Consider the following 13,954-nt stretch of genomic DNA (forward strand, 5'->3'; position numbering starts at 1 on the left):
AGACACAACAACCTGCGTCTGCCAATGTGAACGCATTTTCCTCATCATTGCGTCAATTTTGATATTGATAGGAAACGCGCCAAGTGTAAAAAGGCTATCAGACTCACAGCTGATAGAAAATGGGAGTGCCAACTCACTTTTGAAACGCGATTGTTTCTCGGAAAACTCAAATTTTGAACAATATCTTTGATTTTTAATCAAAATATCAAGTGAGTTATTAATAATTATTACCAAATTGTCATAGCAGAGGCCAAGATTGATAAAACCAGTCATTCCAATTATATATTTATCGAATCTTCTAGAATCGTGTGTCATCGGCGTCTCTAACCTCACTCATTCTTCAAACAGCGGCAGCAGCACGAGTTCATTTCATTTCATTTGTTTTCGCGTAAAGATAAATTAAAGAATATAAAAAATGTTTGGTGGACAGCAACCAATACTCGTGTTGAGTAAGTATTGAATTTTCATCAATTTAAAGCCGCCTGGGCTCACAATCTGTGTCCGTAGGTCAAAACACAAAACGGGAATCTGGCCGCAAAGTGCAGTTGGAGAATATTCAAGCCGGAAAGGTAAGTGTGTGTGTGCGTGTGTGTGACTCACATGTCTGGGTTTGACGAGGGCTCCTCGCTTGCATTGGTGGCCATCTGCTGACATAATTGCGGTTTTCCAGGCTATTGCTGATGTGATTCGCACTTGCCTGGGCCCACAGGCCATGCTGAAAATGCTGATGGACCCTATGGGCGGTATTGTAATGACAAACGACGGAAATGCCATTCTCCGTGAGATCACCGTTCAGCATCCGGCGGCCAAGAGCATGATTGAGATTGCCCGCACACAGGACGAAGAGGTAGGCGATGGCACCACCTCCGTCATTGTGCTGGCTGGTGAGATGCTGGCCGCCGCCGAGCCATTCCTCCAGCAGCAAATCCATCCCACAGTGATCATTCGCGCCTACCGTGAGGCCCTCGAAGACATTGTGGGACACCTGCTGTCCGACCTAAGTGTGCAGTTGGACGTCAAGGACAAGGCAAAGATGGCTCAAGTGGTCAAGGCCTGCGTGGGCACGAAATTCATTGGCAAGTGGTCGGATCTGGCTGTCAAAATTGCACTGGATGCAGTGGAGACGGTTACGCTGAATGAAAACGGTCGCCTGGAGGTGGACATTAAGCGGTAAGGGTTTAACCTTTTCTTTTGGAGTCTATTTTTTTAGAGTATTCTCATTCCGACAGTTATGCTAAGGTGGAGAAGATTCCCGGCGGTGCCATCGAAGAGTCGTGTGTTCTGAAGGGCGTTATGATCAACAAGGACGTGACGCATCCTAAAATGCGTCGCTACATCGAGAATCCTCGCATCGTTCTGCTCGACTGCTCTCTGGAGTACAAGAAGGGAGAGAGTCAGACCAATGTAGAAATCATTGGCGAGCAGGACTTCACGCGCATGTTGCAGATCGAGGAAGAGTTTGTCCAGCGCATTTGTGCTGACATCATTGCCGTGAAGCCTGATCTGGTTTTCACTGAGAAGGGTGTTTCGGATCTGGCGCAGCACTATCTGCTGAAGGAAGGCATCACCGCCATCCGTCGCCTACGCAAGACGGACAACTTGCGCATTGCCCGGGCCTGTGGCGCCACCATTGTCAACCGTACTGAGGAGCTGACCGAGAAGGATGTCGGCACTGGTGCCGGTCTCTTTGAGATCAAGAAAATTGGCGACGAGTACTTCACCTTCGTCACGGAGTGCAAGGACCCGAAGGCGTGCACCATACTGTTGCGCGGCGCCAGCAAGGATATTCTCAATGAAACTGAACGCAATCTCCAAGATGCCCTGCATGTTGCTCGCAATCTGGTGTTGGAGCCGCGTCTTGTGGCTGGCGGTGGGGCTGTGGAGATGGCTGCCTCCCAGCTTCTCTCTCGCAAGCAGGTCAAGGGGCCCTACACGGCGGTGGCCCATGCCTTGGAGATCATACCTCGCACCCTGGCCCAAAACTGTGGCGCCAACACTATTCGCGCTCTCACCGCCCTGCGTGCTAAGCACGCCTCCCACACCGGCGACGGCGTGTGCGCCTGGGGCATTGACGGCGAGTCCGGCGAGATTGTGGATATGAACGTGAAGAACATTTGGGAGCCGTTGGCCGTCAAACTGCAGACCTACAAGACTGCCGTTGAAACAGCCATCTTGTTGCTGCGCATTGATGACATTGTTTCCGGCTCAAAGAAGCGTGGTGGCAACGAGCCAACCAATCCGGCCGCCATGGCCCAAGGCCAGGAATAGTCCTTGAACAAACACAATGTGTATTAATAATGCTTAATAAATTGTAATATCTAATTTAACACACAAAACACACCCACACCCAACCACCCCCAAATGTCTAACATTTATATTGGGCCAAGGCGCCGCTGGCTTTCATCGAAGCAGCTTGTCCCTTGTCTCCCACACAACATTTTTGCTGCATTTGCTCTCATTAACAATCCGTACACAAATAAATTTCTTAAAACCAAGCACTGTTTATTTTTAGGGATTGCTTACTACTACCTGCTACTATTAGACTTAAGGTATATATTCAGATCAATCCCCATTACTATAAGAGAATTACGGCTAAGACTAATGTAATTGGCATGCCTAAACTTTATCTATGGTGTTCTTGTTAGTTCGGCATGAGCTTCGTACAGGCGCTCATCCATTAACTTCAGTACCTCCAATCCAATGGAGGTAAACTGCGGCTGCAGATAACGTGCAAAAAGCTCTAGACAATTGGGATCCGTTTGATTGAGGTCCAATTCTATATGCTGGCGCAGCCATGGCAGAAGGGGCGGCTTATGCGAGTGCACAATGCTGGGAACGCTGAGGATTAGCTCTGCTTTTTGTATGTCCTTTCCATAGTTCTCGTGGCTATCGGCATGACATGCCACATAAAGCATTTCATAGGGCTGCTTCTGGGTGGGGTCTGCTTGGAGAGGGCCAACAAGATGGTGATCCGTGCTTAGTTTGTACCAGCGAAGTTTGTGGAGCAGACGAAGCTTCCAGCTTGGCAAAATGTTTTTTACTAAAGCCGTCTGGTGCTGGATGGAATTAGTACACCAGACGGCCACAAGGGTGCGTCTGTTGGTCAACTTGGCGAGCGGGAGTAGAGCCAATTGGTCGTTGTCTAGCATGGAATAACCGAGCTCCTGCTTGACACGTTTCAGCCGTCGAATGTATTTGTTGCGCCACGGCGGATCGACTACAATCAGATCGTAGCTGGGCAAGAGTTGCGGCAATAGTGCCGGCAGATGGTCTACGTTGTGATTGTAGAAGCGCGCCCTGTCCGGTATGAGGTAGGTGGTGTTGGCCTCGTCTCCGCTGGGAAACTGTTGGATCTGCCCGCTCTGATTGGCTCCGTGCAACTGGGGAACTGTGTATGGGGCCTCCCAATACCGTGGTAGAGGCGTTGTTGTCTCATAGCCCACGGACGTGGGCAAGAGAGCCAGGTACCTCTCAATCGTCTGTGAATCCGATGCACCATGTATGTCCTCCGGAATTCGCTTGCGCTTCTTTGATCTCTTCTGTTCGCTTTGCTTCGCTTCTGTTTTTTTGGCTTGAAAGTGAAATAGATCTGCCTTGAGATGGTGTGTCGCACCATCTCCATTACTGTATGCTTCATTAATAAGTCTTCTGTGATCCAAAAAGATCGCGAATCGGTCTCTTTCGGGTTTCGTATGCAGCGTCAACATTATAAATAAATTTGTAAACAAGTGAACATCGATAGTTGCACTTAGCGACGGCACATCGGATGAATCAAACCGTCCGATAGTATGCATGCCGAATATCGATAGCTGCGTTTCATTTTTTCATTGATACCGATAACTGCGTTTCATTATTTCATTGATACCGATAACTGCGTTTCATTATTTCATTGATAGTTTCATTGTTCTTTCATTGATACCGATAACTGCGTTTCATTATTTCATTGATAGTTTCATTGTTTTTTCGTTGTACCCCAAGGCGTTTATCGGACAGTTTCTCCAGACATTCGTGCCATTCTGCAGAAAGCTGTACAAACACAGGGCAATGTCCACATTCTCTGAATAAATCAGCTCATTCATGCTGGCCAAATCAACATCTAGCACTTTGAGGGGACAGGGTAGTGGTGCCTCTATGGTTCCCAACGTCAACTGCTCACAGAACTTAAATTCGACCTCGTTATATCAGAGACCTTGTCTTGTATCCGTGATATTACTCCTGTCATCACAGTGTTACGAGGTTATTTTAAAATATTCGCTTCTAAAGCTCCACAACTAGAGAATATGTGGAGAATCCACAACTTTTAAGATATTAGGTTTCAATTGCCTACCCCGCCCCTATGCCCTGTGCATTGTACAAGTATAATCTACATTTTAGAAGTAGAATATACATTTTAGATGTATAATATACATTGTAGATGTAAATGACAGCTGTAGCAAAAAAATGTAAACTATTTTAAAATTCCACATATGTACATATAGCTCATAGCTCATAAGTAGAGTCACAGCAGCGACTCACAGCGTTCCTTCTCGTTCTTAAGCTAATATTTAACTGCAAACAAATTCAACTTTAACATGTCAGTACACGTAAAAATAAAAATAAACGTACATTCGAATATTGAAATATTAATATGTGGAAGGGAATGGCGCCAACTATGAGCCGTAACTAAGCGACAATACTGCAGCAGGGCTGTTTACAATTAAAATCAATAGATACAAAAGTTTACGATTATCAAGGATAGGTCGTTTGAATACTCGTACTTTGTGCATCCGACCAATATGGCTGACCACAGCGAACTTGACCAATTGGCCACAGCAGAGTTGCTGAGGCTGCAGCGACAACATCGATCGCTTCAGCTCGATCTTCGCGGCCTGCTGGAGGAGAAGGCCAAGCGACTGAAGAAGCAGAACCATATGATAAACGTTCTCCAGGCGGAGCACCAGAAGCTGAAGGAGGAGATCAAGACGTTGGAGGGAGGAACTCACGCTCGGAGGAACACAAATGTGGGTGGTAGTCGAATCGATGGGGAGCGATAATTTACCAAGCAGTACTCTAATTGCAGAAGGAACGGCATCTGGGAACACTGCAGAGACAGCAGACGGACCTGCAGAGGGTGCTTCAGAACGAGCGAACCAATCTGTGGGAGCTAGAGGGTCACATTCGGAAAATGGAAAAGGAAATCGACAGCCTTCGTCGCAACGAGGTGCCCGACAATTGCTACAAGGACACAATTTGCAAGGTCCAAAAGAGCGTCGTCAAGCTGGAGAACCGTCTGGATGTGGTCAACAAGAAGTGCAGCGATGTTCTTACAGAGAACAGCAAAATGCGAGATGCCATTAACCATATGCTGCAGGATCGGTAAGACCCGCGGGAGGAATAGGAATATCCTCACAGAGCCTTTAACTTGTGTCTATTGCTGCAGGGCGAATTTCAACGACATGTGGCAAGCGATGGTCACTCAGTTCAATGAGGGTAAGAAATTCATAATGGACTTAATTGACCAATCCACGCTGGCCTTCGATCAGCGCGAAGAACTTTGCGGAAAGCTTTCCCTTCTAAAGGACCGCAATGAGAACGACAAGGTTATGCACATCCAAGAGATGCGGGAGATGCAGAGGCGTCTAGAGCATGATGCCAAGTTGCAGAAGTTTTTCGACATCAAGGGACAAAAGCGACTCAATCCGGAGTTGGAGCAGCGAGAGTTGGACAAGAAGCAGAATCAAAAGCAGAACTATGAGCGACAACTTTTCGAATACAAGGAGATAATTGAGAAGATCAAGCAGTTGTATGGCGAAGACGATGCAGACCGCTTGGTGGCTCAGTTTAAGCGCCAAGAGGATGAGAACTTCGCTCTCTTCAATTACGTGAATGAGCTAAGTCACGAGGTGGAGGTGTTGAACGATTCCACGCAAGAATTAACCGACGAAATAGGTGGGTCATACGTTATTTGGGAAAATATATGCAGACACTTGACCTTAGACACTTACCCTAGAACGACAAAAATCGGAACAGACCGAGAAGGAATTGAAGCTGAAGACCGAGGCGTTGGACTATTTAAATGCAGAGCAGGATCGCATTGAACAACTGGCAAAGGAGACCAGCGAAAAGAAGCAAACCCTGAGCATCAGACTGGAGCAGCTGCTTAAGGGGATCGAGGATATATTCAGGTGAGACTTTAGGACTACTCCAGATCTGTAACTGAGTGGAAACCATTCCCAGACAATTGGCCTGCGACGACGCCCCCATCCTCAACGTGCTCAGCACCAAGACCTTCCTAACAGTCCACAATGTGAAGCTGTTCATTGGCGTTATAGAGCGACGTGTCAATCTGATTATCAGCACCATTAATATAGAGGACAACTCCAACAAGATATTGGCCAGGAAGGATCGTGTGCCCAAGTTCAACATCCGAGAATCAGCTAAAACCAAGAACTAGATACATCTCATCAATCAATAACAATCGTTGCTAAGGTTGAGTGCACTTAAGGGATCGATCATTTTCAGAATATCAACAACATTTATACACTATTTAAATTATTAATTCCAATTGTCTATTCGTGGAATAATTGTGCAAGTGTTCATTTTCTTTTGGGACTAGTTTTACTTTAGGCTTAAGCAAAATAATCGTAGGTATATAAATATCCTGGAATGGATATGCCCTAGTCTAGCCTGGTCACAGCCGAGAACTCTGCGCTCAGGATCTGGTATTTATGCTAGTTTTGATCGCTGTGGTGATTATTTCCTCAAAGTACTGGATGTTGGTCAGTAACGTCAGACTGTGGGCGCACTGGTCTGCATTGGGTGCGTTGCTGATGACGCCGTACAGGAAATGGCGAGAGGTGTCACGGGAGAATGCGTTGGACTGGCGGACGGCGGTGAATCCGCCGCCACTGTCGCCCTGGCACGCCAGCGACTTTCCCTGCGTGAAGATGCAAAACTTGTCCGGATGAATGTCGCGGAGATTTTGCAGGCACACGGAGTTCATCTTTGACACTGCCGGCACAAACTGCAGCTCGCGCTTGTCCTCGATGCTCCAGCCAGCGAATTTTCCCTGCACTTCGTTGTTGATAGTCTCCCTCTCGGCAAATTTCGAGAAATGTACGCAGATGGGCCGAATGACGTTGCTGAGCTCGAAGGGCTCAGCCAGAACTAGCAGGGCCAGATCGTTGTAGTAGTTGTCCGTCCTGCCCTTGTAGCCACTGCAATAAACAATGTGGCAAGGTGAGGTAACATCTGCGAGAGCTTATCTGCACCATACGTACGGTGCTATGATAATGTCCCGCACGTTCTGCCAGCGGTCGTCGCTAGTAGTTTTGTTATAGTTCCGATAAAACTTGGCCGCTATCACGCGGAACGTGTCAAAACTGTAGGCTCCTCGTGCCGCTTCATCGTACACGCAATGGGCAGCGGTGATAATGAGGTCCGGGGTGAGCAGCGAGCCGCCACACTTGAAGTTGTAGTTCTTCTCATTGTGCCAGACGTAGAGGCCCACATGCCACGGGACCACCGTGTTGTTGATGGTGTACCCGTTGGCCGAGAAGCTCTTGGTGGGCGTGGCTATCTGGCCACACTCCTGGTCGCAGCGTTGCCGCTGCCGGTTCCAGTACCCCCCCTTCATACACTTCATATCCGGGAGGGTGGTGCTGAGCGTCTGAAAGCCGGTGGCACACACAAACTTCACCTCAGTGCCGGGCGGATGATAGCGCTGACTGCAGTCGATGTTCTGTCCAGCGGAAGTGCATATGGCCTTGGTGGAGTACCCATCGAACTCGCCCTTGGAGTCGCAGTATTCTGCAGGGGAAAGCGGAGAAGGCGCTCAAGAGTTGAACTCGGCAGGACGGGGATCTGGGGCTACTCACTCACGCACTTCGGCTCTGTCTCGGAACTCCACTTTCTGTTGGCGCAGTGACTGGACTCGTCGCCCACCAATATGAAGCCAGGATGGCAGGAGAAGTAGACCGTGGCCCTGGTGATCGGCGGGGGCAGAACACGACCATGGTGGTCCTTCAGAATGGGGCGTTCGTCTCCCAGCGGCAAGGGGCAGCCTAGCTGCTCCAACGGTATGGTGCCAGAAGTAGGCGACGTCACCTTCTTGGTGGTATTGCACAGCAGAGGGGCCTCGTCCGATCCATCGAAGCAATCGTTCTCTCCATTGCAGCTTAGTGCTCCGGAAATGCAGCCGCCAGTGCCGCACTTGAAGGAGTAGCCCGGACACTCTACGTGCCCGCACAATTCCACCGACTCATCGAACCCGGTGCCGTCTCCACAGTCGTCCTTGCCGTCGCAGAGAGACCTGCTCTTGTCCAGGCAAATGCCAGATGGGCACTTGATCTCGTCGTCTCTGCAAGATTGGGCAACTGGCAAGTGAAACTCCCCATTAAGGCCGCAGATAAGTCTTCTACTCACTGACAATTTCCCTGCAAACGGCGGTCGAACTGTCGCAAATCGTCTTCGTTGCCACATCGCAGCAGCGTTTCATCCGAGCCATCCGCGCAATCGTTGTCTCCGTTGCATCCTGCTGTGCCTATGACGCACGCCCCGTAGCTACATTGGAAGTAGGGCTTCGAACAGTGCTGTCGCTGGGAGATACACATCAGCGGTGTCTCGTCCGATCCGTCTGGGCAGTTCTTCACGCCGTTGCAGACGTCGAATTGCGATATGCAGCTGCCATTGTCGCACTCAAACTGGGAAGTCGAACATTCGGCGTTTACTATATGGAGATACATATGCAAAAGAAGGTATTAAATTGCAATAAAGTTCCGATTTACAAGTATTATGAATTATTTGGACCATTAGATACTCTTGGATAATAGAAACTGTTTCTGATTAAACTTTGTTTTGCATTGGATATAAACGTATATATGGATATATACATACATACGTTCGAAAATAAAAAACATTGCATATTTAAAGTGTTTGAATATACATACATACATATCTACGTAGCACTCAAAAGTAAAGTGGTATATTACATTTGGGTAGTAGTAAAAGAGGAAGCGTATGCTACCCCATAAAGTCTGTACATATATGTATATTTTTAAGTACATATATACCTATCTGCCCATCTCACCCACAATTTTGAAGATACAACAAAATTGAAAGCGCAGAACAGTTTCGCGAAAATTATGGGAAGCTCCGCCGGATACTTCGTACTGATAACAACATAAATACATACAAAGTTTCAATTGTTTTACGTAATTTACCATTGCTTCTTGTTCATATGAATATTCCTATCACTTTCAATTATACGTTTCAGATAGACCGGAGGAATAATACAAGCAGGGAGAGAGAGAGAGAGAGCGAGAGATCTCAAGAGGAACCGGCTCAAATCTTGTTTTAGCATCGTCCAACATGCTGGAAGACGTTCTCAGAGAGAACGTTCTCAGAGAGGTTGTGAGTGTGCATTGTGTACTATACTCGTACTTGTAGGTATAAGCAGCATACATGGTGCATACTCGGCACATAGTATATGTTTATTTTCGTCTGGTTCCTATTATCATTTCGAACTTTACTCACTTGCTCTGGGCCCCAACGTCACCACCGCCCATAAACACAATAAATTCGATAAAATCGATTTAAGCTGCATTCTTTCCGCTTTGTAGATGATTTCTATGTGCACAACAATCACTACTCCCCTAAATGTATGTATTGTTTGTGTTAAATGCGTGTTGATATGAATTCCATCGGACAGCACGCGTTAACGAACATTGAACGGATCCGACCGAGCTCAAAAATCGAACTGACTCAACACACGCTTTAGCGTGCGATTGTGCGATTGATACTCGTACAATAATCTCGAAGCTTAAAGAGCGTCAGATTGGAATTGATTTAGGTGTGAGAGCAGCTCGATTGAATTTAATACAACAGTTGCGGGCACATTAAAAGTCCAAGCTTTAGTTCCAGTCCCATTTTATATTTTAGCAGTTCGATGTTCCCAAAGTCGAATCTGCTGCACCCCGAACGTAATTGAGTGGCAAGAGGATTTGCATTAAATTTCGCCCTGAAGAAAGTGAAAGTCGAAACCTGGATCAGTTCATAATATTCGCCGAAGAATTTTTTGTCAATGAGTAGGCAATATCGTACTCCGTTCTGTGTGCACTCACCTCAATATCCAGCACGCGCTTTATTTTACCGTAGCCCACGAATTTGTCATTTGCCAATCTGCAGATAGGGCAACTTTCCAGCTCCAGAGTGAAGGGGATTCGCATTCGTTTCCACGTCCATTGGACAGCGGGTGAATCGCAGAAGACACTGCTACAGAAATGGTAAGAGTTTGATTCATTGATCTCGATAGATAATACGCGTGCTGTGTGTGAAATGATGCAACTGAACCTACCAGTGCACGTAAACATTCAAAGTCAATGGTCGGCAGACGCCACTCCCCCTTGTACACGTGCAGCATGGCGCCTAGCTGCATATCCATCGGTGTTCTGGTCACTGGCTGGCACTTTTGGTATTCTATGAATTTCTAACTGTACTCTGCATGCAGTTTTATATAAATTGAAAAGTTGGAAAAAAATTGAACACAATTTGTTGTGTTTATTACGCGTTATTGCTGTATGCTTTTGGAGTGGTTACATAAGCATAAGCCCAACCACACGGGCTATATAATATATTGGGTCCTTCAGAAGCTCCAATCTCCTGCTGTGCACTGCATAGAGTTTTAAGGGATCCGATGAAATGCCGAATCGGTAACGCTTTGGAGGCTTCGGACATGCCAGCCAAGTTTACAGGACAGTGGTCGGACACTATTGGCACGAGGTGGTTTGAATATTCCTTTTTTATTACTTGTTTTACTACAAGGTCTAGAGCCGAGTTGATTTTCCTCGCACCTACGCAGGACTCCTGTGTAACTGGCACCTGTCAAAAGGACAAAAATAGATGACTATTGATGTATTACCAGAGTAGACCAGAGGCAAACTTACCGCACGAATGTATAAATAGTGCCCTGCAAGTTGAATGCAGCTATTACAAGTACCTTCCATTTCGGTACGGGTAGAAAAGTCTGCAAAAATAAATACATATATTAATTATATGATACTCGTCTAATATTATTACAAACTTTTCATTTCGAAAATATGTGAGACACGATACCAAATTGACATAGCCGATTTTCACATCTGCTATGCGTTAAATTCCACTTGTTTAAATGATATGAAGAGGTAAAACATGGGACAAACGGGGCGGGGGGTTTGTGTATTTGTCCGTGCACGGTTTGTGCAGCCCTAGCTTTGCTATCGATACGAACACAACACTATCGATTTTTGTACGTCTAGGTCCAGTTTAGGTCCTTACCAATCCTTATCAGGAGCTGTAGTTATAGAAGGACTTCTATAACTTTAGTCATGACTATCTCATCTCGTGAGATCCATCTCAATTGCAATTTAAATAAATCTAATTTAAAAATTTATATCGATACTATCGTTTCGGCAACGATCCAGCCCTAGTGAAAGATCCGTTATGATATGTGTGTTTGTGTGTGTGTGGAAGCGGCGCGCCAAAGCGCTTAAGCTAGCTTAAATGCTGAAACTAACTACGTACAGCAACTACGTAAAGTAACGTTAACTTAGTAACTATCTAGTAACAGTAGTAACCTAACCTGTAGTTAAATGGAGCAACAGCCCGACATATGAGCATAGTTACGTGTGTGTGTGCGTCTGTGGACGACCGCAAAATGATTACGCTCCGGTGCCAGTCACCGTATTCAAGAATGTAAGTAGCGACGACGATTTCGATGTGACGTCGAGTGGAGATTCGGGTGAGGCCGACCACATTTCGCAACAGGCCGCCGCATCAAACTGTGTACGGCACAGTGCCGACGGCTATAAACGTGTACGGCATCCTCCTAAACAGTGGAAATGCGGGCCATGCGCTGTTAAAAAATAAGGGCTACTACACCTACACGATACCCTCGTTGGATGATCTCAAGTCCTACCTGGCCGAGGATGGGTCCTGTGTGGTGCCCAATTTCACCATTGGACGCTAGGGCTGTGGCACTGTGTTCTTTGCCAAGGAAATGGGCGTGGCTGGTCTGAATCTGGACGAGATTGGTAGTGATTGGGGAGGAGCCATGCAAGCAGCATCCGCTAGGAACTATTCTCTCTCACTGCAGTTTACTTCCGTAACAAGGAGATCATCATTTATCCGGACGGTGAGAAGAGGCTGACTATCAACCAGGCCTGAATCGTGAGGCACAAGTCACCCTCGAGCAGGTATGGCCCGTGGACAAGACCCAGACCCAGCCTGTGGCTGTGAAGGATGCGCAGCGTCTGATCGAAATTAATTGGGAGGGAAAGCTGCGTCGTGACTGCGACGAGAACGATACGAAACTTCGTCGAGTACCGCCCAGAGACGGGCAGTTGGTGTTTTGTGTGAGGCACTTCTTCAAGTACGGCCTGGACGAGGAGCACAAGATGACGCCCCATTCGTTGCGGCCCAGCGTATAGTATATCCGAGGATATCCGGAACAAGGTTCCGCGGCCGATTCCTCGGCCACTGACAGGAGATCTTCCCTCCAGTTCGAGGCAGAATCTGATCATCAGAAAATGAAACAAATTTTAAGATTGGCTAAGCGCTAAATACTGTAAAGACTGTTTTGCCCACTTTTTTGACCATGGAAAATATCCTTTTTTTTACAAGAATACTTGAAATCAAGAGGTACGTGTAGGTTAGCCTCAGCCAAGAACAAACAAACCACCGTAAAACCATATTGCTCATATCTTTTGAAGCTTGAATATGTATCCTATTATTCCATTAACAAACATTTGGATTTTGGAAAACAGCTTCCTATCAGATCTCAATTAAAAGTTTAAGCCGCAAACAAATTTTTGTATTTTTTATGTCGATAATCGATTATAATCGATGTCTTCGTCCTAAAACATCGAAAAATTCGATGGTGGCAAACATCGATGTTTTTCCAGCTCTAATCTGATGACCGAATTGGGCTGGCGCGCGCTGGCAGAACGGTCTTCTTCTTCGCTTTTCGGTATTTTTGTGCGCTAAATCGCATCCGCTGAGTGTGACCCTTTTTTATGACATTTTCGCTGGCTAACATTACATTAACATATAACCTGTTAACTTAACATAACATAATAACAGCGTAACATGTTAACTTAAAATACAATTTTAAAATATGAATGGAAACCGCTGTGAATGGCGCCGCGCCTCAATGGTCGTTAAATTCAAAATTCAAATTCAAACTTTTCAAATGTTTCTAATTTGAATTCTTAAGTATTTATACTTGCTACAGAGAACGCCTTGAGAGCTGTCGCTTGTCGTATAATATTTAATTGTTTATGTCGGCTAGGGTAGGTGATTTATAATCCTATTAAAGAAATACCGTTACTATGGTAACTTACCATCACATAGATTTTCACAGTGGCGCTTCGCAACATTCGTTAAGTTTCCTGCAGCATGCTGCTAAAACATACTGCGCAACATTTGGTAAAACTTGTTGCGCAACCTTTCGCATTCCGTGAAAATTAAAAAAATATATTGTAACGTTTATATGTTTGCTTATTTCCGGATTTGGTTTGAATTCGTTAATAAAGGAGACTACATTTGAGGACTAAATTTGGATGAGATATACAATAAGTACTATTTTTGTTGAGCTTCGAGAACTTTTACTACTTTAATATGTTTTATTATATATGTATATTACGATAACAGTTATAGCCCCACAATTGGAAATTATTAAAAAAATTAAAAAGATGGCGCAGAAATAAAATTAGGAATCTGTTGTTTAGCTTTTTTCTACACTAACTTAAGCAAGCTTTGCAACTAGATAGATTCACCATCCAAGTAACACACATTTTAAGGCTTTCCATCAATTTTATGGCTCCTCCTAACTTATCCCAAGCGTAGAACTCACGAAGATGCAACGAAATTAGTGACGAGGGAGTCGTCGTCAATGCACATTGACGTAGAGAGATAAAAATGATATAAATGATCCGCCAAG

The 13,954-nt window shown here is 45.8% G+C and overlaps 5 protein-coding genes across 6 annotated transcripts; 2 read left to right on the top strand and 3 right to left on the bottom strand.

Annotated features, from left to right (window-relative positions):
* Window positions 1-130: 130 nt before the first annotated feature.
* Window positions 131-2,493, top strand: LOC111071048 (T-complex protein 1 subunit gamma). Its single transcript, XM_022362149.2, has 5 exons — window positions 131-209; window positions 303-449; window positions 508-569; window positions 671-1,170; window positions 1,230-2,493. The coding sequence occupies exons 2-5, from the start codon at window positions 416-418 to the stop codon at window positions 2,266-2,268; spliced, it is 1,635 nt and encodes a 544-aa protein (XP_022217841.1). The 5' UTR covers window positions 131-209; window positions 303-415; the 3' UTR covers window positions 2,269-2,493.
* Window positions 2,494-2,580: 87 nt separating this feature from the next.
* On the bottom strand, window positions 2,581-3,712 carry LOC111071050 (N(6)-adenine-specific methyltransferase METTL4). Its single transcript, XM_022362151.2, has one exon. It carries the CDS (start codon window positions 3,705-3,707, stop codon window positions 2,628-2,630), a length of 1,080 nt encoding a protein of 359 aa, XP_022217843.2. The 5' UTR covers window positions 3,708-3,712; the 3' UTR covers window positions 2,581-2,627.
* An 819-nt stretch (window positions 3,713-4,531) lies between these two features.
* LOC111071102 (coiled-coil domain-containing protein 63) lies at window positions 4,532-6,572 on the top strand. Its single transcript, XM_022362235.2, has 5 exons — window positions 4,532-5,000; window positions 5,060-5,355; window positions 5,420-5,928; window positions 5,990-6,164; window positions 6,217-6,572. Exons 1-5 carry the CDS (start codon window positions 4,776-4,778, stop codon window positions 6,431-6,433), a joined length of 1,422 nt encoding a protein of 473 aa, XP_022217927.1. The 5' UTR covers window positions 4,532-4,775; the 3' UTR covers window positions 6,434-6,572.
* On the bottom strand, window positions 6,536-9,747 carry LOC111071101 (modular serine protease). The gene is made up of 5 exons (XM_022362234.2): window positions 9,514-9,747; window positions 8,404-8,707; window positions 7,857-8,338; window positions 7,260-7,788; window positions 6,536-7,196 (listed from the first exon to the last, which is right to left on the bottom strand). The coding sequence occupies exons 1-5, from the start codon at window positions 9,581-9,583 to the stop codon at window positions 6,692-6,694; spliced, it is 1,890 nt and encodes a 629-aa protein (XP_022217926.1). The 5' UTR covers window positions 9,584-9,747; the 3' UTR covers window positions 6,536-6,691.
* A 230-nt stretch (window positions 9,748-9,977) lies between these two features.
* Window positions 9,978-10,711, bottom strand: LOC121404262 (metaxin-1 homolog). Of its 2 annotated transcripts, XR_005967852.1 has the most exons (3): window positions 10,334-10,711; window positions 10,101-10,251; window positions 9,978-9,997 (listed from the first exon to the last, which is right to left on the bottom strand). XR_005967852.1 is itself a non-coding variant. In XM_041593592.1 (2 exons), exons 1-2 carry the CDS (start codon window positions 10,418-10,420, stop codon window positions 10,147-10,149), a joined length of 192 nt encoding a protein of 63 aa, XP_041449526.1. In that variant the 5' UTR covers window positions 10,421-10,711; the 3' UTR covers window positions 10,101-10,146. The 2 variants fall into 2 exon arrangements, 1 of the variants encoding a protein (XP_041449526.1); XM_041593592.1 differs by lacking the exon at window positions 9,978-9,997.
* Between the last annotated feature and the right edge of the window lie 3,243 nt (window positions 10,712-13,954).

The sequence above is a fragment of the Drosophila obscura genome, unplaced genomic scaffold, assembly GCF_018151105.1.
Source record: "Drosophila obscura isolate BZ-5 IFL unplaced genomic scaffold, ASM1815110v1 contig_192, whole genome shotgun sequence".
Classification (NCBI taxonomy): domain Eukaryota; kingdom Metazoa; phylum Arthropoda; class Insecta; order Diptera; family Drosophilidae; genus Drosophila; species Drosophila obscura.